This window comes from Sciurus carolinensis, chromosome 16, assembly GCF_902686445.1.
Source record: "Sciurus carolinensis chromosome 16, mSciCar1.2, whole genome shotgun sequence".
In the NCBI taxonomy this organism is placed as follows: Eukaryota; Metazoa; Chordata; class Mammalia; order Rodentia; family Sciuridae; genus Sciurus; species Sciurus carolinensis.
In genome coordinates, this window is record NC_062228.1 from 3,725,503 (window position 1) to 3,752,279 (window position 26,777).

General features: G+C 60.8%; 2 protein-coding genes across 7 annotated transcripts in view; one reads left to right on the forward strand and one right to left on the reverse strand.

Annotated features, from left to right (window-relative positions):
• Positions 1 to 575: 575 nt before the first annotated feature.
• Positions 576 to 16,148, forward strand: Meak7 (MTOR associated protein, eak-7 homolog). Of its 5 annotated transcripts, none has more exons than XM_047527369.1 (9): positions 587 to 690; positions 2,741 to 2,868; positions 4,434 to 4,609; positions 6,071 to 6,301; positions 6,632 to 6,776; positions 8,926 to 9,354; positions 12,630 to 12,748; positions 14,050 to 14,189; positions 14,550 to 16,148. In XM_047527369.1, exons 3-9 carry the CDS (start codon positions 4,457 to 4,459, stop codon positions 15,649 to 15,651), a joined length of 2,319 nt encoding a protein of 772 aa, XP_047383325.1. In that variant the 5' UTR covers positions 587 to 690; positions 2,741 to 2,868; positions 4,434 to 4,456; the 3' UTR covers positions 15,652 to 16,148. The 5 variants fall into 5 exon arrangements, with proteins under 5 accessions (XP_047383328.1, XP_047383325.1, XP_047383329.1 ...); XM_047527373.1 differs by having other exon boundaries at positions 14,010 to 14,189; positions 14,550 to 14,819; XM_047527370.1 differs by having other exon boundaries at positions 613 to 700.
• A 2,959-nt stretch (positions 16,149 to 19,107) lies between these two features.
• Atp2c2 (ATPase secretory pathway Ca2+ transporting 2) overlaps positions 19,108 to 26,777 on the reverse strand; it is a 56,554-nt gene continuing 48,884 nt past the window's right edge. For both annotated transcript variants that reach the window (XM_047527368.1, XM_047527367.1), the window contains exons 18-27: positions 26,364 to 26,534; positions 25,256 to 25,353; positions 25,124 to 25,174; positions 23,619 to 23,785; positions 23,050 to 23,118; positions 22,859 to 22,975; positions 22,073 to 22,220; positions 20,946 to 21,044; positions 20,619 to 20,760; positions 19,108 to 19,533 (exon numbers count right to left, since the gene is read on the reverse strand). In XM_047527368.1, coding sequence (XP_047383324.1) covers positions 19,415 to 19,533; positions 20,619 to 20,760; positions 20,946 to 21,044; positions 22,073 to 22,220; positions 22,859 to 22,975; positions 23,050 to 23,118; positions 23,619 to 23,785; positions 25,124 to 25,174; positions 25,256 to 25,353; positions 26,364 to 26,534 — 1,181 coding nt within the window. In that variant the 3' untranslated portion in view covers positions 19,108 to 19,414. The remainder of the gene's footprint in view (positions 19,534 to 20,618; positions 20,761 to 20,945; positions 21,045 to 22,072; positions 22,221 to 22,858; positions 22,976 to 23,049; positions 23,119 to 23,618; positions 23,786 to 25,123; positions 25,175 to 25,255; positions 25,354 to 26,363; positions 26,535 to 26,777) is intronic.

Here is a 26,777-nt window from a genome sequence, read left to right on the forward strand (position 1 = left end):
TGAGCAGAGGGTGAAGAAATGGAAGCTATGGTGTCAAGACATTTTGGAATGAGGGGTAGTGAAGCTGAAAAAGGGCCCGCAGAGGTCGGGGAGTGTTCACCCAAACTGGGCTGAACGCTCGACTGGGAGGAACTGGTAGGCCAGCCGGGTGGAAGGCGGCCCCGGGGAAGGCTCTAGGTCAGGAAGGAATCTCCCTCAGGACCAGAGGGTGGGGTGTCGAGGACAGGGGGCTCTGTCTTCGGAGGCAAGCGGAGCAGGGTCCTCAGCTGGGTCCCCTTTTGGGTCACTCTCCGGGGCTGTGTTCTGCCCCCAGCTCAGCCTCGCTCCGCGCTCAGCTCCCCTGTTCTAGCCCGGTCCGGGCGCCTCTCCTCCCCAGCAGCCCTGTCGGCCCAGGCACTGCCTCTCCACGCTAGCCACGCTCCCAGCTGCGGCGGCGGCTCGCTCCTTCTTGGGACTCGGGTCCACGGCGCCCGGCCCCGCCCACACCGCTGCAGCCCGCCCACTCCCCTAAGGCGCCTCGCCATTGGCTGACTTCGTTCCTGGGGCTCCGCCTCCAGATTCCGCTTCCTTGATTGGGGCACTTGACCGCCTTTCAGAACCGTTGCCAGGGAACGGGCCCGGCAGGGGAGACTCCCCAGAGGAAATTCCGCCTGCTGCGGGACCCCCTGGACCCACCGGAAGGCAGGCAAGGTCCGTGCAGGTCGGTGAGCTGAGCGGGAGGCGCGGGCCAGGCTCCACCGGGGTGCGGAAGAGGGCAGAGCGTGTTCCGAGTGGGCCTGAGCCCAGCGGCTCCCGGGCTGCCCAAGCCTGTCCAGGCCCCCGGAGTGTGCCTGGGGACAGCTCAGAGGGAGGGAGGGCCTCCCGTGTGGTCCTTCTGAGCACAGAACACTGGCCTTCTGCCATCTGTGTAGTCAGATTAGAAGGTCCCCAGAAGTGCCCTCCCATGGTCAAGGCCAGCTGTCCGGAAGGGAGAGCCCTGAGAGAATGTGATCATTGACACAGGAAGGAAGCAGTGCATCTGTGGAGGCAGCAGCGAGTGGGCTATATATGGAGGGTGTGGGGGCCAGTTTTCCTGGCTTGTCCGTCACATGGAGCTGATAACCAAAATCATAGCTAAGGAAGAGGAGAAGAAAGTGCTCCCAGGACACAACCCTTTGAGCCCAGGATGGAGGGAGGGAAGCCAGCCTTGGGCCAGCAGGAACTCCTTGCTTGTGCTCAAGCTGCCCCTTGCAGAAGGACCTCTGGACTCTGGGGCATAAAGAGGACTTAAAGTTGGTTGGTTCTGATGGAGTGGTTGGAGTGTCCCCAGAGAGGGGACATGGAGAGCCATGTTTGTGGCTTTAAGGATGATGGCCTCTTGGAGGTAGAGGGTTTGAGACTGCCAACCAGGGTGGAGCCCACTCATAACAGGACTGATCCTGAGAAGCTTGCAAAGGAGTCCACAGAGCATCCTGGGACACCGCAGGAAGTGTGCCCAGAAAAGACGCGGCTCATTTACCCAGCCATCTGCAGTGCCTTAGCGCAGGACTGCTTCCCTTGTTCCCAGCCCCAGACAAGGAGCTGCCTCCGCTTGTCTCAGCTATTTCTGTCTTTGCCCTTCCAGTGCCCTGGATTGCTTTATTCAATCCTTCGGCCTTGTGTTAAATTATTCACTGATGATTGTGAAAGCACTCCAAGCCAGGCTTCATTCCAGAGCCTGGCCATAGGTACAGGGACACGGCAGAGGGATTTCACACTGAAGGAGCAAGATGGGATCTTCTCTGGATCCAGCATGGGCAAGTGGGAATTTACAGCCAAGGAACGGGTCGGGGTCTGTGGACAGAAAACGACCAGAGGCTACGTCAGGAGTGAGGGGGATTCTGGCTAGCCTGACCTCACCGAGTTCTTGCAGAAGACAGGCCAGGGGTGGAAAAGACAGGCCAGGGGTGGAAAAGACAGGCCAGGGTGATCGGATGTCACCCGGGGGCTGGTGGAGGATGAAGAACCTTCTTTTCCACCCCAACACTGATGGCAGAGGTTTCTGGCCTGATTAAAGAGGCTGTGGCCGGGAGGGATCAGCTATGGGACCTGCGTGCCATTGCTATTTCTTTTTTCTTTTTTTAATGTTTTTAGTTGTAGATGGACACAATATCTTTATTTTACTTATTTACTTATATGTGGTGCTGAGGGTGGAACTCAATGCCTCACACGTGTCAGGCAAGCGCTCACCACTGAGCCACAGCCCAGCCCCATTACGGTTTATCCACACAGCCTTGCAGGGGCTATAAAGAAGACAGGTTGCCCTGAGTTCTTTTGTGATATGTCTCGTCATCAGGGCTCTGTGGGCACAGGGACAGCCATGCAGGGCACAGGGCTGTGTCCTCCAGTGACTGGTCCCTCCCTCATAGCTCTTTGATTCTAGGCTGCCCGCCTCCTGGAGGCCACACACCGACCTCCCTCCTCCTTGAAGAACCGGTATTGCCAGCAGGGCTGTGCTCTGGGCCCTTCCTGGCCGCTCCTGGTGCTGCCCTGCTCCGGTCTCTGGCTGGTCCGTGGCCTCCCTGGTGGTGCTTACCCGGGCCAGTTCCTTCCTCACAGTCGCTGGGGCCTGGTGAGATCCGGCCAGGCCTGCAGGCCTGCTGTCTTCAGACCCCAGAGGAGGAGCGTTTCTAGGAGAGCAGGAAGGCCAGGCCCTCGCACCCTGCCTGCCCGCACCAGACCTCGCCTGCTGACCACCATTTCACCCCTGTGCTGTCCCCAGGGACACTGTACACTCTGGTGTGTGGTTTTCCCACGGGCCCATCCCCACCGCTCCGGCTGCCCTCTTCCGGCTCCTGCAGGCAAAGCCTGTGCCAGGCTTTCTCTGGTGGGGCCTGGCACCGACGGCTGGTGAGTAAGGTCAGGAGGCCGTGACCTGGGGGAGGCGGGACTGTGGCTTCCTTGTGGCACTCCTCGGTGGGAGGAGGCCTCTTAGCCTTGACCCCTTGGTAGAGGATTCCTTCATTTTGGATGGGGAGGGAGTTTTCCCAGGATTTGGGAATCTGAGGTGTGGTGTGGACATGGCTCATTTCTTAAAGGGACTGGAGGTGGCATTGGTGCAGGGCTCGTCCCTGCTGCCAGCCTTCCTGGGGCTCAGCTGTTTTCCTCTCGAGGTGGATGTCGTCTGCCTGTGTGCACTGAGTCGCTGCAGTGCCCGATGTGGTGGGCTGGGGACTGCAGAGCTGGGGTCCTGAGCCTGCCCCTCAGCTGGTCAGGTTGTGGGCGGGTGAGTGGCACTGACCCATGGGGCTCCTGATGCTTGGGGCAGTGAAGCCCCATGGGAACTGGTGTAGGGAGCCCGGGCTGCTGCTCGGCACCCAGCCAGACTGGCTCCGAGGTGTGTACATGGGGACCCCCAGGGAGGCAGGAACAAGCCATGTCCTGAGAGGGTGGCAGGGAACGGCACAGGGGCCTGTCACCTGAAGCTCAGATGCTGGCCATGTGGCCGTGGACCCATCTCTGTTGCGACTTTCAGATCTGAGTGGGGAGTCGGGCTGGGAGGAGCTGTGGTGGGGCTTCGCCTGCCGCGATGGAGGATAAAGCCAGAGGAGGAGACGGGCAGGGCCCACTCCCTGGTGGGGCCACAGAGGAGGCGACCTCCGAGCAGAGACGGAGGAACCAGCCTGGGCCGCTTGGTGGAATAGCTTTGGGGTCAGCGGCCCACCTGACCATGGTCACGTTCAGGGGGCAGCAGGGCCCAGCGGGGCAGGGGAGGGGCTTGCACTGCCTCTTGGCCAGGGTGTCTGAGGGCGGCAGGAAAAGCTGGGACACTGAGCAGCCTTGGAAACCAAAGGCGAGGCAGGGAGGCCCTGTGAGCCAGACGGAGCAGAGGAGGCCACCCTGGGGACCTCCATTCTGATGCCCATGATGCTCCAGGCCACCCTGGGAGCCACCAGAGGCCTCCAGGGCTCAGCCCTGGCCAGAAGCTGTTCTCTCCAGACCTTTCTCTCCTGGTCACCGGGAAGTCCTTAGTCTCCACCCTCGGGGTGAGCGGCGGCCTTCGGTCTGCAGGAAGACGTGGGAAGCGTGATGCTCGGGATGAAGGCCCAGCTAGCGATGAAACGTAACCCGCCAGGCACATTGTCACGCGTTTGTCATCATGCAGGTTTCCCCAGAGCAACGAGACAGGCTGCAGGGAGGATTCTAGCACCAGCTTTTTGGTGACTTGGCAAATTCACAACTTTTGAGAAAATCTTGAGCTTCCCCTGTGAGAGGAGAGAAAATAGGAACCTAAAAACACATCTGGCCACGCTGTCCTGGTTTATCAGCAGCACAGGCCGGGCTGCGGCCATCTGGCCTCCAGGGCTGGGGCAGCTTTGCACCTTGGGGTCTCGTCTGCCTCTTGACCGGTCGTGAGTGCTGGCATTCACCCCACGAGCGGTGTTTGACGCTGCCCTCACTTGTCTGTCCTGCAGGGAGCCCACCGGGTACGGCAGAGATGGGGAACAGCAGGAGCCGTGCGGAGCCGGAGCGCTGCCCCCAGTTCCTTCCCGAGGAGCAGGCGGAGGTCGACTCGCTGTTCGATGCCCTGTCGTCGGGCGAGGACAGCTCTGAGCCCTCGTCCAGGTCCTTCTCACTGCGGGCGCTGAAGGCAAGAACGGCAGCCGCACCTGGTGCTGTGTTGGGCGCAGGGGTCTGTGCACCGTGGCCCTGGGCCGGAGGGAGCACTCAGGGGTCGGCCCTCCGTGAAGAGCCGAGGGCTGTGTGGTGTCCCACGGCTTCTGGGCCGCTCCCTGTCATGTAGTATCATGTAGAAGCAGCCATTGGCCACATCGAAAGATCCCCTCCTCGTTATTGAAGTCACTATAGTCATATTTGTATGGAAGAAAGGCTCTGGGGACTGCCACAGTGTTTGGGGCACTTCTGGCTTGAGCTGATTTGGGGCGTGCCTCCTGCCCCGGAGCTTGTCTCCTGGCCACCCTCCCCGACACAGGGTGGTAGGCTGGGGGACAGGGCTGCCTCAGCACCTCGGGTGCAGTGTGCCCTGGGATCCTCAGTGCTCGGATGCGACAGTGCTCCTCACATTATATTGAAGCCTCACATTGAGGGTCTCCTTCAGGGAGGTGCCACTGGCCATTTCCATGGGACCCTCAGCTGGAGTTCAGGTGCTCAGGCTGAGATGTCAGGAGGTGGGGAGTGCGGGTCTGTGAGGCCCAGAAGAGCAGAAGGCAGCCGACCTGCGTCGGGCCCACCCACACTTGGCAGACGAGGAAGCTGGCCAGGGAGGTTTTGGGCTCCAGCTGCAGGCGCAGGCCCACGTGTGTGCCTGTGTCTCCTCTAGACCAGGAGCGCCCTGTGGGCCTGGGCACCCGCAGCTGGAGCTGAGAGGACCAGGGCCAGGACCTGACTGACTGCACTGGACTAAGGGTTGACCTGGCCACTGAGGGTCTGCTGCCCAGGGAGGGCTTAGTGTGCTTTGCATCAGAACCCTGGAAACTGACAGAAACAGGAGCTCCTTCCGAGTGTGACGCATGGGAGCTGCAGAGGACTGACGCGGTGGCGACCGGCACGCGCAGCCCTGTTGGAGCTCCACGCCTGTGTTCTTTTCTTCTTATTTATAACCCCTGGTCAAGTTGTGTTTGATGCTGGAGCCAGAAAGAAAAACAGTATTTGCATGATATCATTATTAAGGTTCTGATTAAGAAACTGAAAAGTTTAGTACAAATAATTAAAAATGCCTCTCGAGCGCAGAGTTGGGAGAGCCGTAGCCTGCCTAGGTGTCCGGCAATGCCTAACGCAGAGGCCAGTTAGCCCTGCACAGACGTGGTGCGTAGGCGTGGCAGGGTCTGACCGAGGTGGTCTTCCAGGAGGAGTAACGAGAGGTGACAGCAGAGGCAGGAAAGACATGGTCAACCTGGGAGACTGCAGTGTGGCAAGCAGGACAGGAGCCGAGGGAGGGGTCTGTGAGCCGGGCACTGCCTGCGAGTCCTGGGAGGAGGCGCAGCTGCTGAGAGCACCGTGGTCCCAGCCCCCACGTGGTCCTATTTCCCCGTGACTCCACCAAGTTGAACTTGTGCCTTCTCCAGCCCTTTCTCCTGCTCGTCCCCAACAGAACCACATTGGGGAAGCCCTTCCTCCAGAGATGGTCACCAGACTGTACGACGGCATGCAGAGAGTCAACCCGACGCGGAGCGCACATGGGCCCAGCCAGGGCGTCTCTCAGGAGCAGTTCACGGTGTCCATGTCCCACCTGCTGAAAGGCAACTCTGAGGAGAAGAGTCTCATGATTCTGAAGATGATTTCTGCCAAGGAAGGTCCCGTGACAGTCAGAGAACTCCAGCAGGTAGAGAGGACGCGGCCCCCGGTGCCTCCCGAGAGTCTTGGCCTGGGCCGGGGACCTGGGGCAGCGACTCTGCTGAGATGTCCACTCTCGGGGAAGCCTAGACCTCACAGCCGTTTGGCTGAGGCCAGGACTCCTGGACAAAGGCCGTGGCAAGACTTGCGGTCAGCCAGGTGTGTCCCTAGAAGGATGGGAACCTGTGTGAGTCAGTGACGTCCCCACATTGCAGTCCACCCCGTGGGGCCTTAGAGAGGACTGGCCTGCCCCACAGTGGTGTCTTGGGGTCTCGGGTCACAGTGGACAGTTGTTCATGGTGGATTCTTGATCTTCAAGTTTACAGAGGATCTGGTTGGCTCTGTGGAGCACGTGCTGGCCCATAGGCAGGAGCTGAGGGGCTGGACCCGGAAGAAGGCCCCCGGGGCCCCCACCAGGGTGCAGGCGCTGGCTGCTCACCTGCTGTCTGAGATGAAGCTTCCAGGCAAGTGCCCGAGCATCCTCGCTACGCGGCTGCGTGGTAGAGGGGGTGGGGCCGGCCCCTGGGCGTGTGGGAGTGCCTGGAATTCCCGAGATCCGTGCTCCTGCAGAAGCACTGGTGCGCCCCACCTGGTTACTGACGTGGCCAGTTAGAATCCTGCCCCCCACGTCTCCCCTTTGGGCAGTCTGGATAAATGCTTCTCAATTTTTTGTGGGTCTCCTCAGAACCAGCTTTTGGTTCTATTGATTTTTTTGTTTGCATTTTTCTACTATTTCATGTATTTTTGCCCTAGTCTTTTGTTTTCTTCCTTCTGTTTGCATTCGGCTTAGGTTTGTTGTCTTTTCCTAATTTTTTAGGGTATGGGGGAGATGACTGATCCGAGATCTCTCTTCCCTGCAGGCAGCGTCAGTGTAGGCAGCTCTGAATTTCCCTCCAAATGCTGCTGTAGCTGCTCCCCATGAGTTTTTGGGTTTGTTTCATTCATCTGAGAGTTTTCTAATGTCCCTTTGGCCTAATTTTTTTTTTTTGGCCTATTGGCTATTTAGAAGTGTTCTTTGATTTTGACATGCCATGAATTCCTCAAATTGCCTTTGGCTACTAATTTTTAATTTTATCCCTTCATGATTGGGGAACGTACTTTGTACGATTTATTGAGACATCTTTTCTGGCCTAGAATATGGCCTACTTGGGGTAATGTCCATCATATACTTGAGAAGTATGTATTCTCTCCTATTGTATATAACAGTATATATTTAAATTTACTTGGGATTTGGGATTTCAATCTCTCTGCAAAGTAGACTTGTTTTATGAATATGTTACTCTTTTATTATAAAGCCAGATTTTAATTTTACTAAAAATTGGTTTTTCTAGTTTAAAAATAAGTTATATTTCAAACATTTAGGCAAGGTATTTGGAATGTGGACAGAACAAAAATGTACACATATCAGTATCATATGGGTGAACTATTCATTAGTTTAAAGATAGTAGTTTTTAAAAGAAGAATCATAAAAAGAGAAAACTTAAGTTGTATTTTAAGGAGAAAAAGTTAAATCAAACAATTAAAATTATCCTTAAGTTTTCATGTAATAAACAGGTAATGAGAAATACGTTTGAAAACCAGTTTAATAAGGAATGATAGGAATCTGAAGCAGCATACGAGTTGGTAAGAGGATGATTGAGTAGTCGAGTTTCTACATTTCCTGGCAAGTCAGATGGGCAGGAGCTAGAGGAACACCGTTCTTTGAGTTGAGCTTCCCAGTTTCCGTGGGTTGGGAGGTTTTTTGTGTTTGCCATGCTGATGGAACCCAGGGCCTTGTGCTCGTAAGGCAAGCGCTCTACCTACTGAGCTGTATCCCCAGCCTGGGTTGGAAGTTTTAACAGCTGAGGATCGAGACTTCACACGTGCCAGCGAGTTTAAAATACAGAGGCGCCCCTGGCCCCACAGGGGAAACCACACAGGGGCCTTATGGCATTGCGTCCATTGTGCCCAGGGGAAACGGAGGCTGCTTTGTCCCAGGTGTGTCCTGCAACATCACCCTGTCACCTCACTCTGTAGGTGAGAGGACAACAGCATTAGCTGTTCCCAGACCAACTAGAGGGTCCCCGTGAGTGACCGGCTGCCCCCCACCCCACCCTGCCTTGATAGTGCCACCCGTCCCCAGTCCTTCTCCTGACCCTTGGGGATGCAACCCTGGTAGGTCCCGGTTGCCGAGGCGCTGGGGACGGGGCCCCCTTATGAGGGCCTGCTGTGCTGTGGGCCTCTGAGGGGCAGCTTGGTGGGGAAGGAGGAGATGGGAGTCGAAGTCAGGTTGTTGAGATCAGCACTGAAGGAATAAGGCAGGCCCCACGTGAAATTCCAAATTTTCCAGTAGCCGCATTTAAAATAGTAGGAAGAAACAAGTGGAGTTGATTTTAATACGTCCTGAATAGAATCTTGACATGTAATCAATGTAAAAATAGAGCACGGAGCTATTTTTCAGTCTTCTTTGTACCAAGGTTTGAAATTGGGTGAGTCTGGCGCTTAGACTCACCTCCGTTCAGGTGAGCCACCTCTGCGTCCACGGTCACGCCCGGTCCCCAGCTCCTGCCTCAGTCTGTGCGCTTAGTCGCCGGAAGGTGCTGTGCTGGCCCGTGACGCCCATCTCCCTCCCAGATGGCAGCAGGCTGCTGGGGGCTCACTGGCTGGACGGTGCCTGTGACCGAGCCGCGATCGAGGACTGGGTGTTCAGGGTTCCCCACGTGGCCACGTTCCTGAGGGTGGTCATCCACCAAGGCTTCCTGGTCCTGTGTTCGTCCCTCGATCTGGCCACGCTGGTGCCCGAGTGCCAGGTGGGCCACGGGCGGGAGTTGGAGAGCATTCTGGACGTGCTCGCGGTCATCTTCCTCAACTCCTGCCTGGCCCAGGGGCAGCGGCACCGCTGGCGCCTGCTCTTCTCCTCGCAGCTCCACGGGCAGAGCTTCTCGCAGCTCTGCGGGCACATCACGCACCAGGGGCCCTGCCTGACGCTCCTCGAGGACCAGGACGGACACGTGTTCGGTGGCTTTGCCTCCTGCTCCTGGGAGGTCAAGCCGCAGTTCCAAGGTGAGCCTGGAGACCCCTCCTCGGGCAGCACAGCTCTGGGGGAGCGCCTGCTGGCCGCTGCCGCACTGGAGGCCGCTGGGCATTGGGGGACACGGAGGCACTGCCGGCCAGGCCTTCTCCTGGCTCCTCCAGGTGTCATGGACACGAGGGGCGTGGCAAGGCCATCCCCCCCCCCATGGTGCTCTCTGGTGCCTCAGGCCCCCTAGTCCTGGCTGTGGGGTGAGGTAGGCAGGTGGGTGTCCCCGGGCCAGCTTTCAGGCGGGGACAGAGGCCCAGCCTCACAACCAGGAGAGGCTGGACTGCAGATGTCCAGGAGGGACCTGCAGATCCTTCTTTCAGAAACTTTCAGTTGCTCCCTGGACCGACTGACCCCCTTCTGACCCCCTCCCTGCTGCGTGTTTGCATGGCTCCTTTGCTTCCGGCCTGTCATTCGTTGGAGGTTGGAAGCCGCACGCCTGCTACCAAAGGCTGAGTCCGTTCTTCCCCTTCCCGGGAGCAGAGCTGAGGGCACCACGCTCGCCCCTGCCCAGGGTGCTCTCTGCACTCACGGGCGGCCGCCTGCACCAGAAGGCCACGTGTCCCAGAAGGCCCCACCTCGCCTCGCACTCTGGAGCAGAGCTCCTGGAGGCCAGGACGTGTGTGTCCCTGAGTGTCTGTGTATGTCCCTGTGCAGGGTGTGGCAGGGCACCACCCCAGGGAGCTTGGTCAGAGGCCGGCGGCCGTGTCCCTGGGATTGTGGGAGAGAAGAGCAGGTGAAGGCTGGTGCCTCTGCCCCCTAGGTCCGGCCGTTTGTAGAATCTGGTTTATTTCTGGGTTACAGAATGTTCCAGATCTTTAATCTAGTTCTGGGACTGGTGGCAATGCTGTATGCCACTGTCCTTGCACATGGGCTTTTCTGGAAGTGACAGCCTGAGGCCTACATGCCCACCTCCCCACCTTAGTGGCTCGGGGAGCCCAGGCTGCGCTGCCTGGCTGCAGCTCGAGCTCCGTGTTAGGACATGAACAGGCCGAGAGTCGACCACAGATGAGACTCCGCTGCCTCCCGCGCCCTGAGGACTTCAGGTTGGCTCTGCTGGTCTCAGAGGTCCACACACACCGACCCTGTCCTGGCACAGTGGGCGTGAAGGGCCTGTGGGTGGCCGGTGGTGGGAATGTGGAACGTTGACGGGCCACCCTTTCAAACGCGACCTCGTTCTGCTCTGGAATGTGGGGAGGAAGCTCCAGCTGAGGCAGCCTAGGCCTGCGGTGGCCGGCCCTGGTTTAGGTCACCTTCAGAGGCTGTGTCCCCTTGTGCTCCAGGCTCAGGGAGAAGCGGCGGGCGGGGCTTCTTTGGGTGCATCCCGTGGTGCGGTTGGAAAGACTCCAGGCTTGTGGAGCAGACAGGCCTGGTCCCTGCTCCGGCCCTTGGCGAGGTGCTCACTCTCTGGGCTTCAGTTCCCAGAAGCCCGTGACAGTCACATGCCGCCTGTGTCCGTGGCACAGCTGGACGCCTGGTGGTGAGCATCCTCCACCACCCAGCGGTAGAACCTCCCCATGACCTGGAGGCCCCAGTGTCCACGCGGCTTTCCTGCTGCCAGCAGGCCCCTGCTGGACCAGGTGGGGCCCACTGCAGCGTGGGCCCACGCCGTGGCCTGTCACCTCCCCTAGCAGGCCCCGTAAGTGTCGGTTAAAGAACAGCTTTAGGACCACAGAACAAAGTGACGCCCCTCTGAAGCCCAGGGCCCGGGGGCAGGGGAGGGAGGTGCAGCGGGGACCACGCAGTTCCTAGTGTCCACAGTCCTCTGCCCTCGACTGCTGACACAGGTGCGACCAGGGCCTCTGTCCAGGATGGCCCTTCTGAGTGTGGCCAGGTGACTCTCCAGGTTGACCACCCTCCTTCCCCACCCGGACACCCACAGGCGCTCAGGGGACCCATGGCCCCTGCTGTGCCCCAGGCTCGTCCCCATGTGGGGGCCTTCCTCCAAGAGAGGCGTGGCCCTGCCATCTCCGGCACGTCCTTCCCGCCTTGCAGGCCGCTGATGTGCTGCCTGAGGGCCACCTGACCCCAACCGCGGGGCCCACGGTCTGTCTGGGTTGGAGGTCGGGGCGTTACTTGCTTGCACTCTGCCTGCTGAAGGACGTCCTTGTCCCCATGGTCCCCTGGACCCTGGACGCCCTCTGTTCCTGCCCACTGCTTCCTGTGACCCCTCCCACCCCACAGGCAGCCAACTCCAGGCTCCATGTGCTTCTTCCTCCCTCGGCCGAGGCAGAGGTTTGACAGTCATGGGCGTTTCCGGGGCCCTGTGTCCATGCACAGTCCTTGGGCACTGGGATGGGGCAGGCAGATCGGGGTGGTACCTCGCCAGCGTGCCCTGTGGGCGAGGCAGGGGCTTCACCCGCCTCCGGTGCTGCGGGCTGGTGGAGGGCAGGAGCCCTGGACTGAGGACCCGTCACTTCCAAGGCTTGCCCAGTGCTGCCTTTTTAATCAGTCAATCAATTTATTGGTCCTGGGGATGGAACCCAGGGACGCTAACCACCGAGCCGCATCCCCAGCCCTTTTCATGTTTATTTAGAGACAGGGTCTCGCTTTGTTGCGAAGTGCCTCACTAAGTTGCTGAGGCTGGCTTTGAACTTGCAATCCTCCTGTCTCGGCCTCCCAAGCCGCGGGGATGACAGGAATGCGCTACTGCACCCGGCCAGTGCTTCTTCAAGTGGACAGTGTGCTCACACCTGTGCCCTTGGATGACAGTGGATACCACTTCTCACTGTCCCTCCCCTTCCCAGCTGCCCTTATCTGTGAGGTACTCTGTGTCTGCAGCTTCTCTGTCTCCAGGGTGGTGGTCTTTTAGGTGGCAGATGGCCGATGCCCCGTCATACGTACACTCTGGCAGGCTGGGCAGTGTCCTGTGGTGCCACCTGTCCCCTGCTCCTAAGTTCTGAGGAGGCTTGTGCGTCCCAACTCTGTGACCCTGGATGATCTGAACCAATTCTAGTCAACAGTGGGCAGAGTTCCTACCTGGGATCCCCCTGGCAGGAGCTAAAAGGTGTCCCCAAAGCAGAAGGCATGATCCTATTCACTGCCAGTCCAATCCCTTGGCCCCCAGCCCAGCCCCCTGGGTCCCCAGGCAGCCAGGAGCTGTGCAGGGTCTGCACTCACCGTCTGATCCCTGAGAGGCCAGCAGCTGGGCGTGTGGCAGTCTCGGGCTCTCGAGGGTGGCCAAGGTCTTTCCTGTGGTGTCTGCTCTTGGTGTCCAGCTCAGACAGTGACCCAGTTTACACGGCTCTGTCACCTCCAGGGGATGACCGGTGCTTCCTGTTCTCCATCTCCCCCAGCATGGCCGTGTACGAGCACACGGGCTACAATGACCACTTCATGTACTTGAACTGCGGGCAGCAGACCATCCCCAATGGACTGGTGAGAGCGGGGAGCAGGGCGGGTGGGGTCCTTCCCGATGCTTGCGGACGCGCTGCCTCCTCCACCAGCGCCAGTGCCTGGTGGCGTTTGCTCCTCGCATGCACTGCGTCCGTTCGTCTGTCCCCGTCTCAGGAGTGGGAGGGAGCAGCCACTCAGGCCAGTGTCTCAGGGAAGGCTATGGCCTCTGCGGGCCTCTCAGTGGTGTGTGCAAATGGAGAATTCAGCCTCTTTTCCAGGCTCCCACGGTGGACCATGCGGGTGGCAGACCTGTCACTAGGAGCCCAGCCAGGCTGGGGGACCCCATGCTGGGGTCCTGGGCAGTTGGGCTGGCTGGCGGCTCATGAGACAGCATGTGGGGCTCAAACTGAGGTGGCCGAGGCTGCTGGCTGGTCCTTGCTTCAGTGTGGTGATCAACTGCAGGAAGAAGCGGCAGAGGGGGAGGCCGAGGGTGGAGGCCAAGTGGGCACAGGTAGGCCATGGGCCAGATGCACTCCAGGCAGATGCTCAGCTTGGCCTAAGAGCCGTGTCTTCGGCCAGTCTCTCTGCTCTGCTTGCGGAGCCCAGAGCTGAGGAGGCTGTCCCCTGGAGGTTCCTTTCCGAGCTGCTGCCAGGGGCGGTGGAGGAACATGAACAGGCCACCAGCGTTTAAGCCCCAAACACCTTGGGCTTCAGTTTTAGGGACTGCCAGTCACGGTGCCACGGGCCGAAGGCACTAAGAGTTGAACAGACTCAAACTGGGCCCTCCTCTTGCCCCAAAGCAGAACGAGGGCACGCTACCCATTTCACCTGGGACCAGGGAAGGGACTCGATGGCGGTGCACCAAGGTTGACACGCAGGCAGTGGCACCGCGAGGGGGAGGGCAGGGTTTGGGCGCCCACTCTGGCTACCCCCTCTCTGCCCTACAGCCCTACACCCTGGGCTGTTCCTGCCTGGCGGGTGAGGAGCAGGGACCCGGGCCTGGCTTCCAGCATCGCCCGCACTCACCTCTGCCCTCGACTGAGCAGCCGGGGGCTCTGGGCTGAGGAGCGTCTTACAGCTGCTGGTCCCGGGCCTCGGCACGGCAGAACCAGGGAGCTGTGGGGCGGCACCGGGGACACCAGCGAGTGCTCTGGCCACGGGCGGGGCACTTCAACAGCAGCGCTGATATATTCAGTCTAGAAAAGACGACTGCCTTGGGTCCCCTCCCCTCCACGCTGGGCGTCCGGGAGAGGGGCCGGGCCGGCCCGAGGAGCCGCTGATGCCCCGGGGGCTTCCTTTGCAGGGCATGGGAGGGCAGCACCATTACTTTGGGCTTTGGGTAGATGCTGACTTCGGGAAGGGACACAGCAAGGCCAAGCCCACGTGCACCACCTACAACAGCCCGCAGCTGTCCGCCAAGGAGAACTTCCTGTTTGACAAGATGGAGGTGTGGGCCGTGGGAGACCCCTCGGAGTCGCAGCTGGTGAGTGCCAGGACCTCGAACGTGGGCCTCTCCATTTTCTTGCTCGATCCCTCCGCTCCTGCTCGTGGAGGTCGATCCCGCTTCCTTTCTGGGGATGCTGCAGGCGCGTGGCACAGCTGGGTTTGGCGCTCTCCTGGAAGCGGGGCCCTGCCTGGGGTATGCACCTGGGTGGCCCTTTGCCCTCCCCGCCTGTCTGCAAGACCAGGAGGCCTGGGTTCCTTGTGGCTCCCTGGTTCTGCCTGGTTGGGTCCTCTGCACCCCGGTGAGCTGAACAGGGGCGGGAAACACTGCTGCGTCCCAGTTCTTGGGAGCTGCTCACCTCTCTGCACGTCATGACCACCCTCTCCCCTACTCCCCAAGGTCCAGGGCAAAAAGAGCATCCTCGACATTGACCTGGAGGCCAAGGCCCTGCTGGAGATCAGTGGGCGGACTCGCCACAGCGAAGGGATCCGGGAGGCCCAGGTCACCACCAGTGAGGAGGACGCCTAGGCAGCGGGGCTTCCAGAGCTTGGACGCAGACGTCCCTGGGCACAGCGCGCTTGGCCTTCCCCGGGTGGAGCGCGGGGGCCTCGGACCTGCCTGCCCACGCTGGCCCAACTCCGTGGAGCCACGCGGCTCGCCTGGACTCCCTGGACGGGCTTCAGCAGAACACCCTGTGCCAAGACGATCCCTCTGCTGCCACGGATGGATCCGGGAGGTCATCTCCTGGAAATCCCAAGTGTCGGATCAGCAAGTCAATCCTAGGCTTTGTTCACGTCTCATCAATGAAATCCCAAGACACAGACATTTGGAACTCCGCTGGAACTGGGGATTATGGGGATGTGACTTCTTGTCATGCTGGAGTTCCACCGCTGGCCACCTGGCCTCTGCTCAGGCCATCCTGATTAGTGCCTTGATCGTCCACTTGACTGGTAAAGGACGGACGTTTGGACGAGAATCTTGGTGTTTGTGGGAACAGCTTCCTCTGGCGTGGAATTCGTGCTTCTATACGAAGAGCCTGCTGTGGGGAGGTGGCTGGAGTGTAGGGGACGCGCCCCTCGGTGGCGGGACCTCGCTTGTGTCAGGGCTCTGCCTCTGGCTTTCCCGCACAGACCTGCACAGTGAGCGATGGGAAAAGCAGGGGTTCGCAGAGACGCCAGGTGGTGGCTCTGTTGCTAACCCACATGTGGGCCACCCTTGGGGTCCTGAGGCTGGAGCCACCCGTAAGTCAGTGGCGAGTGACACCCCGGGCTGCTGGGTTGAGGCCTCCAGGCACCGGCCGTGTCCCAGCCCCAGTGTCACCCCTGGTGGGGCGCTGCCCCGGGGGATGGTGGGGCGCTGCCCCGGGGGATGGTGGGGCGCTGCAGGCTGGCCTTACGCCCCGGTGTGCTCCGTGCTGTGGATGACGAGGGTGGGCACAGCTGCCTCTCCTACCCTCCGACGGGGGCTGCAGAGCTGCACGGGGGTGAGCGGGTGCTGCTGAGGCCCCTCCTCCTAACAGCAGCCATGAGCTCCGAGCGCCCCAGGGACGGTCCCCTTTGTGTCTGGCAGGGTTCAGGAGCTGCGGCCCTTTGGTACATAGCCTGCCTGGATTAAAAGCCATACTGAACTGAGCTGTTTGCACTTCACGGATTCCCTGTTCTCCCAGGGGCTGTGGGCCTTCCGCTGAATCCCACCCTGAGGCGGAGGCCTCGTCGATCAGTGCAGAGGGTGCAGCGTGACCCACAGGGACTCGCTCCCCGTCGTCCTCTTCCTAAGGAGCCAGTTTTCAGTGGCTTGTGGGGCATTCCCTGGTCTTCCTGAGAGGACAGTCCCTACCACGGATCCCAAGAGCTAGGTCCCCAGTGGTCACTTTGTTTTGGATTTTTAAAAAATGCACAGTTAACTACGTCAGCAGGTCTACAGGGGTGCGCCTCGACACACGTCACTGCTGGGGCCGCCACGCCGCGCACCCCTTGCTTCTTGACCTTGTGCCTGTCCCCCCTGAGCACGCCAGGGCCTGAGGAGCTCGTGGTCTTGTTGATCAGAGGTGGAGCGTTAGGGTTTGGATGCGAGGGCCCCCGGAGCTCGGGTGAGACGACGCAGGACGTTCAGAGTGACGTGATCGGCTGATCATGAGAGCGTGACCCCATCAGTAATCAGTGCATCGGGCAGATGGGTGATCCCAGCGGATTCATGGTGGTGCCTGGAGGCAGGGCCCTGGGGACTGGGGTGACCCTGCCTGCGCGGACCGGAGAGCTGTCTGCTTCCTGGCCTTCGTGAACTGCGCCGCCCTCCTCCACCGCGCCCTTCCTCCTTGACGCTCTGCCTCACTTGGCCCCAGAGTGTGGAGTCAGCCGACCGCGGACTGAACCCCTGACACCGCGAGCCAAGTGAGTTTTCCTCCTCGACCTCGTTCTTGCCAGGTCCTTTGGTCACAGTGATGGAAAGCCAACACAGGTCAGACGAAGAACTCGGACTGGTAAGGGCTGCGGGTCTCCCTACAAGTGAGGACTGTGCACAGCCCAGAAAGTGCTAGAAGGAAGAGGTAAAGCAATGTATTATTTGCATGAAAAAGTCGCATGTGTACGAAGTTACATGTGCACAGGAGGGAGGTGTCACAGCAGTGAGTCCTCTGGCCTCAGGCAGAACCTCCGATGGTCCTCCCAGCACGGGCCACCGCTGAACAGAACGTCACCCACGGTCCGTCCCTCACCCTCGCGTCTCTAACAGGCCCGCTCCGGGTCCCCATCTTCTCCGCCTGTGTCTTTGGCTGCTCCTGCCCCTGCAGCACGCGGTGCGGAAGGCTGCGGCGAGTGTCCTCAGGTGCGTCTTGGTGTGGTCCTGTCTGCAGGATGAACCCGAGGACACCGAGTGCTGGGTACAAGGCGCACCCTTTTTCATTACTTAGACATCGGCAAGTCAACCACCCCTGGAGCTCCTTCCAACTCCCAATGTGCCCGCAGGACTGTTGACACGTTCTCAGTGACACCCCAGTGCCATCTAGTTTTCGTCACTTACAGGTGAAAACTGTAGCTTTAAAATACCACACGGGACCGTGAACAGCTTCGATCTTCAGAAGACGCCTGTGACCTGGGTTCTCGGATGTGGCTCTTTTCCTTCGCGATTTCGAGAGTGCTGCAGTGAACAAGCAGAGAGCCCCTGCTGTGCCTGGCGGGTGTCTCTGCTCTCTGTCGGCTTTGTGGCCCTGATTGGTGCCAGGGTTCAGGTCACATTCGGCTGCCTTCCTTGAGGCTTTTGGGGTGTGCAGTCTGCTTAGGAAATCTCCCTCCTCCCTGAGGAAACAAACCCTTCTACTTCCACGGCTCCCATTGTTGTGTCTGAGATCTTCAGTCCGTTTGAATGCATTTTAAAATGTGGCCTCCATCTTACCCCAAAATAAAGTCCTGGCACCTGTGATAGGACGTGGTGCATCTGGTCCCCACTGACTTGAAATGCCACAGCTCACCGCCTGCATTTCTGCAAGTTGAGGTCTCTCTCATTTGTCTTAATAGCTGGAGCTTCATGCTAAGGAGGTTCAGGGAGAGCCACCTCCCTCCTGCTGGCTTCTGGGACTCTCCAGTGTGTTTGCTTATTTTTCTGAGCTCGGATGGCACGGTGACCACTCCTTCACACGTTGGTAGTAGTCTGTCGAGTAGCTCTGTCCATGTTGATCGATGTTTCCTGTGGGCATCTGGCTCATGTGGACTCTTGTGTCCAAGAACAGGAACCCCGGGCCTGCTAGGTGAATTTTTGTGGTCATTCCTGGAGCTGTGAGTGGACGTTTCTCTGAACAGATGGCCGTTTGGACATAGGAAAGCTTTTTTGTACACAGCTGCATCCCAGTGACTGCCACCCAGGTCCTGGAGGTGGCTCCAGTATGGGCTCCACTCCCGGTCTGACCGGGAGGCCTGCGAGACCCAAGATGGTGCTCGCCGTGAATCCTGCTGGTTTTGGCAGTTTGTTGGCGTTTGAAACGGTCACTACTGCCCTAGAACTAAGGGCGCTTCCGCACTTCCCCGCTGCCGTGCCCGGGGCCGAACCACCCCGGGCGTTAAGAACAGTGACACGCCTCACTCTGACCCGATGGAGGTGCAGCCTGGGTCAAGCCCCGGGCTGGCATTCGCCTTGAGTCACTCCACGGGTGGCTCCTCACGGAGGGGAGGCCTCCGCGTGCTCGGGTTTGGAGAACTTGCTGGCGGACGCTGACTTCTGTGAGAAGCTTTTTCACTTTAGCATCCCTGTGTTCTGCCTCTGAACTGTTAACAAGGAACAGGAAACCAAGAGGTTCGCAGAGATGAGCCGTCCACACCGCTGTCAATAACAAGGAATAGGAAACCAAGAGGTTCGCAGGGATGAACCGTCCACACCGCTGTCAATAACAAGGAACAGGAAACCAAGAGGTTCGCAGAGATGAGCCGTCCACACCGCTGTCAATAACAAGGAATAGGAAACCAAGAGGTTCGCAGGGATGAACCGTCCACACCGCTGTCAATAACAAGGAACAGGAAACCAAGAGGTTCGCAGAGATGAGCCGTCCACACCACTGTCAATAACAAGGAACAGGAAACCAAGAGGTTCGCAGAGATGAGCCGTCCACACCGCTGTCAATAACAAGGAATAGGAAACCAAGAGGTTCGCAGGGACGAACCGTCCACACCGCTGTCAATAACAAGGAATAGGAAACCAAGAGGTTCGCAGGGACGAACCGTCCGCACCGCTGTCAACCTGGTCAGGCTCGTCGCACCTGAGCCATGTGAGCGGCCGGTCGGCGTCCTTTCTAATGGACTTCAGGGACATCGTGCTTTCCTGTCTAGTGCTGGGATTGAAACCACAATAATCAGGCTCATCATCGCGTTTGTAAAAATGCCCCAAACCACCATTCGAGGAGGCGCTGCAGCCTCAGAGGACAAGGACGGGCACTGTGGTTACCCCCGGCCGCCTCTGGAGGGGCCCCGTGTGTCACCAGCTGGGCTGTGCAGCCTTGAGCTGTGGCATGAACAGGCACAGACACAGTTAATAAAAACCAGTGTGATTTAATAAATAGTGGATGTTCCACGTGGCTCCTCCCGGGTGGCCCAGAGCCCCGCTGGGGAGGGACGGGCAGCTGCAGCCTCCAGAGTGGCCAGGGACTCCTGCAGGTTCCCCAGAGGACACAGGGCACACTGCTGCTGCACCGCCTAGCAGCCTCCCTCCGACGCCCACGCTGTGCCAGGGCCACGGGCACCGAACACAGATCACGCAGGGATGCCACCGGGCAGCGGCTGTCACACGTCCTCCTGGCGCGGCCTGGCTGTCCCGGCTCCGGAGCAGGATTTCTCACAGAGCTTGAGGAGCTCGGACAGGATGAAGACGGAAGAGGCCAGTCCCGTCAGGAACAGCAGGTCTGCAGGAGAGGCCAGAGGCGGTCAGCCGGGCCGTGGCCTGCGGCCCCTGGGCCCCCAGCGGCCCCCAGAGCCCGGGCCTCCTCTCCTTCCATCTCTGATAAGGGGCCGAGGAGCCCGGGCTGCTGCTGAGGACCTTCCCTCCCCGGGCGGGTCCCGGGCCCCCTTCCAGGACCAGGGCTCGCAGGCTGCCGGGTGGGACCTGGTGAGCCGAGCCTCTTCCCACGTCCGGAGCCTCCGTCAGAAACCTCTCTGGGGTTCCATCCCTTTTGCCTGCTCCTCCAGGGCACCCGCTGGTGGCTAACATGGAACGTGGATCACCAGGGAGGCGTCCATTCCTTGTCTGACCCCTGGTCTCGAGTGCGGTGCCCGCAGCGCCTCGACCTGGGATCATCTCAGGACCTCCTGAGCGGGGCCAGAGCCACAGCCTTGGGGACTCCCCGGGCACTACCGCGCTGGCCTCCCCCACCCTCTGCGCCTCGGTGGGGCTGGCCAAGGCAGGCCTGATCCAGCAGGGAGCGGGGACAAGCCCTCGGGTCACTGCTGCCCTCCAGGGGGCCTCCACACACCCCTTCCTTGCTGGGTGAGGGGACTGTTCACTCCCCTGCTAGCCTGTCTGAGGATGTGGACATCCCGGATTCCACGCCAGGTGTCCGCAGGGACTATGGAGAGCCATGGTCTCTAAATCATGTCCCTTTTAGCAAGAACTGTAGGGTGGCCCAGCTTCTTGCTTCCAGGTAAGCAGATGTCAAAGTCACAAGAGCCTTAGGGTCCAGACCACCTCCCCAGCTGAGGGGACAATCAAGGGCTGAGCTTAGACCGTCCCTCCCCCCGCAGCCTGGGGCCTCATGTGGCTGTCCTCCTCCTGCCCTGAGGGCCAGGTGCCGACCCCCTTCGCCCTGGGACCTACTTAGCGAAGGGCCCTCTTCCTGAGCTTCCTCCGCCTTCTCTGCGTCCCCTTCCTTCACGTCTCCCTCCTCCCAGATCCGACGCAGGGCGGCTGCCCACCTGCTGTGGCGGGAGGGCCTCGGCGTCTCAGAGCCCACCACCCACTGCCCAGGTGCTGGGGCGGCCCAAGCCCGCTCACCGAGTGCTCCCAGGTTCTCGGTCTGGAAGACCTTCTGCAGGGGTGGGACGTAGATCACGGCCAGCTGCCCCAGGAGGGACCCCAGGATGGAGTAGAGGAACATGCGGTTCCTGAGGAAGCCGATCTCCAGTATCAGCTTGGTCTGTGGGGGAGGCTGCGCGTGGGTACATCACAGCGGGGCGGCCCTGCCCTGTGACAGGAGCTGCGCGAGGCTAGACAGACGGGCTCAGAGGGTGACCCCTCCGGGGAGGAGACCAGTGGGCGGCTCTGCTGAGCCCCTGGCCTCGTTAGGAGGATGGCAGGGAACGCGGAGCCGGCCCTCCTCACCTGAGAGCGGCAGGTCAGGGCGTTGAAGAGATCGAAAAGCACGAAGCAGGTGAAGGTCATGGTGGTGGTGCGCGGGGTGCTGGTGCCGTCTTCCGGGATCTGGAACACGCACAGGTGGGCGCATGAGGCCGCCGAGCCCGGGTGCCTCATCCTCTGGAGTCGAGGACAGAGCCGGTGTCCCAGACCAGGCCCAGGACCAGCCGCCTCCTCCCACCCTGAGCTCCATGGAGGTGCAGCAGACGTCTCCTGACCACAGACCGACGTGTGGCCGCCCGAGGACCTGGGCACATCATGGGTCCTCCAGCAGGGCAGGGGATGGGCACCTCTAGGGGGCGGCCATTCCAAGGAGATAGGACACGCTAGCTAACCCACACAGCAGGAAGTCGGGTGCTCCAAGGAGGACAGGACAGCTGGCCCCAAAGAAAACCATGGCCTTCGAGGCCCCGAGGCTGGACATTGAGAACCCTCCTCAGCTCCACTGGGCAGCTCTCTGGGCATCCCCCGCCTCAACCTCCCCTCCTGCGTGGGGTCCTCTCTGGCCCCAGGGCACTTCCACTCCCCGTAGTGTGTTTTAAACTGAATGGGGATGGGCATGGTAGTGCACGCCTATCATCGTAGCAACTCAGGAGGCTGAGGCAGGAGGATCGCAAGTTCGAGGCCAGATGGATTCCCAGCCTCAGTGCCCAGCTTTGCCACTGCAGGACTCAGCCAGGGCTCCTGCCCCTGCAGGCCATGATGAGTGGACCCAGGAAAAGACACCATGGAAGATAAAACAGGATAACCCCTTAGGTTCCCAGTTGTTTCCTGGTGACAACAAAAACAGTGGGGGCTGCCGTCTCCTCGAGGAGGCTCAGTCCCAGTCTGTCTCAGGCTGCCGTCCCCTCGAGGAGGCTCAGTCCCAGTCTGTCTCAGGCTGCCGTCCCCTCGAGGAGGCTCAGTCCCAGTTCACACCGGCCTCCGCCTGGCTGGGCTCCCGCGGGCGGCGGTTCCTCCCACTCTCGTGCCACCATCTCCCTTCCTGTGCGCGTGCTCCTGTCCCCGCTGGTGGTCCCGAGTGCTCTGTCGGCCTACGCGCCTCTCCCTGGCCCGGGCAGGGACGTCCCTCTGCCATGGGGCACTGGACGCACCTCCTTCCAGAAGACGAACAGGGTCCCGCTGATGATGGTGGCAGCAGACATGAGGGTCTTCAGGATGAGGCCCCGGCTCAGGATGGTGTCCCTGACGCTCCGCGGGGGCTGCCTCAGTGTGTCCCTGTCCACGGGCTCCACCCCCAAGCTGTTCCCAAGACAAGTGACACTTTGACCCTCACCAGAAGCGGCGGAGGACCTGGGCCCAGGCACGGGACCCGGAGTGCCCACCAGCATCTCCCCACCTCCCAGCCCCTGGGCACCGTCCAGACGCCCCTCACCCCTGGCCACCTGACTGTCCTCGAGGGTGAGCTGCCCAGGGGGCCATGGCACCTGGTACCCGCCTTCCTTCTGCCAGGCGTCTCAGCCACTCTGGGGTCCCAGCACCCCAGGGCCTGAGCTGCTCGGCAGGGGCTGGAGAAGCAGCAGGAGGCTCAGCCGGCCATGGCGGGTGGCAGGGGCTCTCGTAGAGGAGGCCACGCCTGGGCCTGGGCGCGAGCTGGGGACAGGTCTGCCTGTGACACGGCGCCTGCCCTGCCTTTGGCCACGGGGGCTGCGCCCCAAAGCCTCTTTCCCCAGCACCTTCGCGCCTGAGGCCCCCTTCCCACCTTCCTGCCCCTGGGGTGCCGGCCCCAGGCCAGCAGCCAGGCTGCAGCTGGGAGCAAAACCAAGCCCACCTCTGAAGCCCCGTCGCCTCCCGGGTGGTTCTCGGGGCCTCCTGGGGGGGACTGGGCCTCGTCCCTGCAGGCCTGGGGGTAGGGCACCGGTCCCCGCTGGCCGCCTCACCTCTGTGCGGGCGGCCCGTCCATGATGATGTTGACCCACAGGATCTGCATGGCGTTGAGGGGGCTGGGCAGGTTGAGCGCCGTGGACAGCGCGATGAGGCTCAGGGCGGAGAGGCTCCTGCGGGCACAGGCGGATGTCGGCGGCCGCTCGGCTGACACCCGAGGACAGCGGCAGCGGGCGGGGCCACTCACGTGCTCAGCTGGAACCGCAGGAAGTTCTTGATGTTGTAGAAGATCCCCTTGCCTTCCTCCACCGCGCTCCTGGGAGGAGGGACCGTGTGGCAGAGCGGCCCGGGGAGGCCCCTGGGTGGCCCTGAGCTCGCGTGAGCCCGCCGGGCCCCCTGGAGGGCACCTGGGGACACGTCCTCAGGGGTTGCCCTCACAGCGCCCAGAGGCCCCGCGTTCCTGCCCCGGGTTCCGTTCACGTGGTGCGCTCAACACCTCCGAGGCCGGGCCACTCCTGGCTCAGCCCCTGCAGGGCTGAAAGATCAGGGCAGCGGGCCATCGAGACAGGGAGGCCGGTGAAACCTGAGCGTCACACCGGAGGTGGCCGGGGACCTCCCGAGTCCTCAGAGGCTCCACCCGGTCTCTAACGTGGAGACCCATCACCCCCAGGACCCTGCTTTCAGAGGCACCCGGGGTGGGACACTGCCACAGAGCCGAGCCTCCGCAGGCAGCTCTCTGGGGCTCCGTGCCTGCCCCACCGTCCCTCCTCTGGCCACCGGCCTTTTGCACACTCGTCCACCTGGCGAAGAGCTCACATGATGGTGGAGAAGTCGTCGTCCACCAGGATCATGGTGGCGGCCTCTTTGCTGACGTCAGTCCCCGCCTGCCCCATGGCTATCCCGATGTCTGCGGACTTCAGGGCCACCGCGTCGTTCACTCCGTCCCCCGTCATGGCCACGATGGCCCCGGACTCCTGCAGAGCCTTTGGGAAGGAAGGGCAGGCGCTGGGGCTGCAGCCCGGGCCCCTCCTCCCAGCCCCTTCCGCCTGCACTGGCCCCGCAGGCTGTGCGGTGGCCTCAGAGCCCCTGCCTGGGGGACAGCGGAGTCCACGCCAGCTCCGTCTGCACCAGCTGCGGGAACCAGGCAAGACCTTGAACCGCCCCACCTCGGCTTCCCGCTGTAGCGTGGGAGCCACCGTGGCCGCCTCACGGGGCGGAGCAGCCCAGTTAGGGACGGACATGGCAGAGCCACACCGTCCACTGAGACTCCAAAAGGTTCCCCTACTGTGGACGAGCTGTCATGGTTTGGATCTGAATGTTCCCAACAGCTCGTGTGTGGAAGGCACAGTCCCCAGGCAGCCGTGCTGAGGTGGGGCCTTGGGAAGGTGGCTGCTGTCCCCACCACAGGGGGCTTGGGGCTGTCATGAAAGCCAGTTGGCGCTCCTTCCCAGCAGCTCTGCTCCACCACCGGCTCCCGGCCCACCATGACATTCCGCCTCCTGCAGGCCAGGAACAAGGGAGCCCTGGACGGAGAACCCCACAACCAGGAGCAAAACGAACCTTTCCTCCTTATAACTGCTCTCAGGTGCTCTGCCACAGCAAGGGGACTAGCAGATAAGGGGGGTTTGCCCTGAAACCATGATGGCCCAGCATGTCTGGTTTTGAGGAATAACTAAGATTATGCAAGTGACACAAAAATACCAAAAATAAACCAACCAAGGCCAAAATAACATGAAAGGAAAAAACAAAACAAAACACAGAAAACCCACAGGCTCAGGAGCGGGTTCTCAGCACCGTGCAGGGAGGCCAGCACCTTCCACGACCCTGTCCTTTCTGATGCACAATCAAGATGACAGGCTTTTTCTTGGGCACTTGCCCTGTGACAGGAGCCAGTGAGACCAGTAGCACCCCCGTTTTACAATGAACCCAAGACGTGAACTTTAACCAGGGTCACGCCAAGGGGCAGCCTGCTCGGGACGGCTCCTGCCGCCCCACTTCCCTCCGAGCCACCCGGTTCCCCATCCTGTTTCCCTGTACATGGCCAATGCCCCCCTGGGCCCATTTCCATCTCCTGAAAGGGCCCCAGGTGCCATCTGGGCTCGCGCCTGCCCTGCCAGAGTGACGTTCCCCAGAGTCCCACGCAGCCGAACACGGCCAGGTGGCAGCACTCTGCCGTGGGCCTGGCAGGTGGGGACCCAGAGCAGATCCACAGCTGAGATGCAGCCGCCCACCCTGGACTGTCGCTCAAGGGGCCAGTGAGCGCTGGGGCCACCGTCCAGGCACCCGAGGGTGGCACAGCCCGGGTCTGCTCGCCCACCTACCTTTATGATCTTGAGCTTGTGCTGTGGGCTGGTCCTGAAGAACACGGACACCTGCACACAGCCAAGTGAGCAGCAGTCACCAAACATGGCGCCCCAGACGCCCCGGCCCGGCCACACCCCGGGACAGCCCACCTGCCCGACGCAGGCCGCCAGCGCACTCTGCTCCATGCTGGCCACCTCCTCCCCGGACATGGCCCTCAGCTTCCCCTTGCTCAGGCCGATGCTTCTTCCTTCAGGGAGAATTGGCGCTGAGGGACCACACAGGGCCCGAGACTGTGGCCCGCCTCCCGCCCATCATTGCACGTCCCCATGTCACTCCCTACTGTGAGGGTGGAAATGACAATGAGACCACAATGCCGCATACTGAGCACCTGCTGTTACTGATCTCAGTCCCCGCCCCTGAACTGACGAACAACAGGCCTTCTTCTCCCCTCTTTAAAGGGGGAGAAACAGGTGAGTTCCTCGAGGTCACACAGCGAGTAAGTGGTGACACAGGACCTGATACGGTTCTGATTTGAAAGCCCATGATCTTTGCATAGCACTAGACTGCCTTGAGAGAGAGTGGGAAGGGCCAATGTGTGACAACACTCACAAGCATAGTAATTAGAGTAGGAGGAGGAGGAGGCCTGTTGCCTGATGAAGAGACTGAGGGTCATAGTGGTTCAGTGATTTGCCAAGGGCACACAGCCAGTGGCAGAAGCCAGATTGAAATGTACATTGCGCATGATGCTGCCTGTGAGGTGAAGTGAGATCATAGATAAAGGGCCCTTGACACACGGTTGGTCCTCAATTTACATGAGGAACCTTTCCCCTCTTGGAAAACCTGCCAGTATTTTGCAAACAGATACACCTCAGAAGAGGGAGCAGCAGAGCTCAGGGCAGTGAATCTCAGAATCTTTTTTTTTTTTTTTGGTACCAGGATTCAACCCAGGGGTGCTCTATCACCCCAGCCCTTTTTATTTTGAGACAAGCTCTCTCTAAGTTGCTGGGGGTTTTGCTAAGTTGCCCAGGGTGGCCTCAAACTTATGATCCTCCTGCCTCAGCCTTCCAAATTCCTGGGATTACAGGCACGGGCCATGCGGCCAGCTCGTTTCGAGGTGCTGGGGTGGAACCCGAGACCCCACGTTGCGGCACAGAGCTCTGCCACTCGGCGTCACCCTGGCCCTCTGGATTTCTGCTCCGCCCTGGGAGGAGGCCGGGCCGCTCTGGCGGGGACGGAGGGCGGGCAGCAGCCCCTCACCTATGGCCAAGGCCGTCTCCAGAGCGTCTCCTGTTACCATCTTCACGGACACGCCGGACTCCGACAGCACCTGGACGGCTTCCTTCACGCCCACCCGCGGCGGGTCGATGATGCCCACCAGGCCCAGGAAGGTCAGCCTACCCAGCTCGGGCCCAGACGCGAGGGCCAGCACTGCCGAGAGACCAAGACCCAAGGCGGAGTCACCGGGGCGCAGGATGGTTCCTCGCCCCAGCCAGCCCTCAGCGGGCCCAGGCCTGTCTGCAAGGGGCTCGGGCGTCTCCCAGGGGTCCCGGCCCAGCGCGAGCAAGTGGCCGAGAGGAAGACATCCATCGCTGGTGGCCTCGAGTCCCGACCCCGCCCAGCCTGGCCCCGGAGCCTGGACACTGGCCCCGCCTGGCCGCAGTCCCCAGTGGT

Coding starts and splice junctions, on each gene's coding strand:
- Meak7 (XM_047527372.1), top strand. CDS start 4,457: ATGGGGAACAGCAGGAGCCGTGCGGAGCCGGAGCGCTGCCCCCAGTTC. Junction 4,610..6,070: donor TCTCACTGCGGGCGCTGAAG/GCAAGAACGGCA, acceptor CGTCCCCAACAG/AACCACATTGGGGAAGCCCT. Junction 12,749..14,049: donor AGACCATCCCCAATGGACTG/GTGAGAGCGGGG, acceptor GGCTTTGGGTAG/ATGCTGACTTCGGGAAGGGA.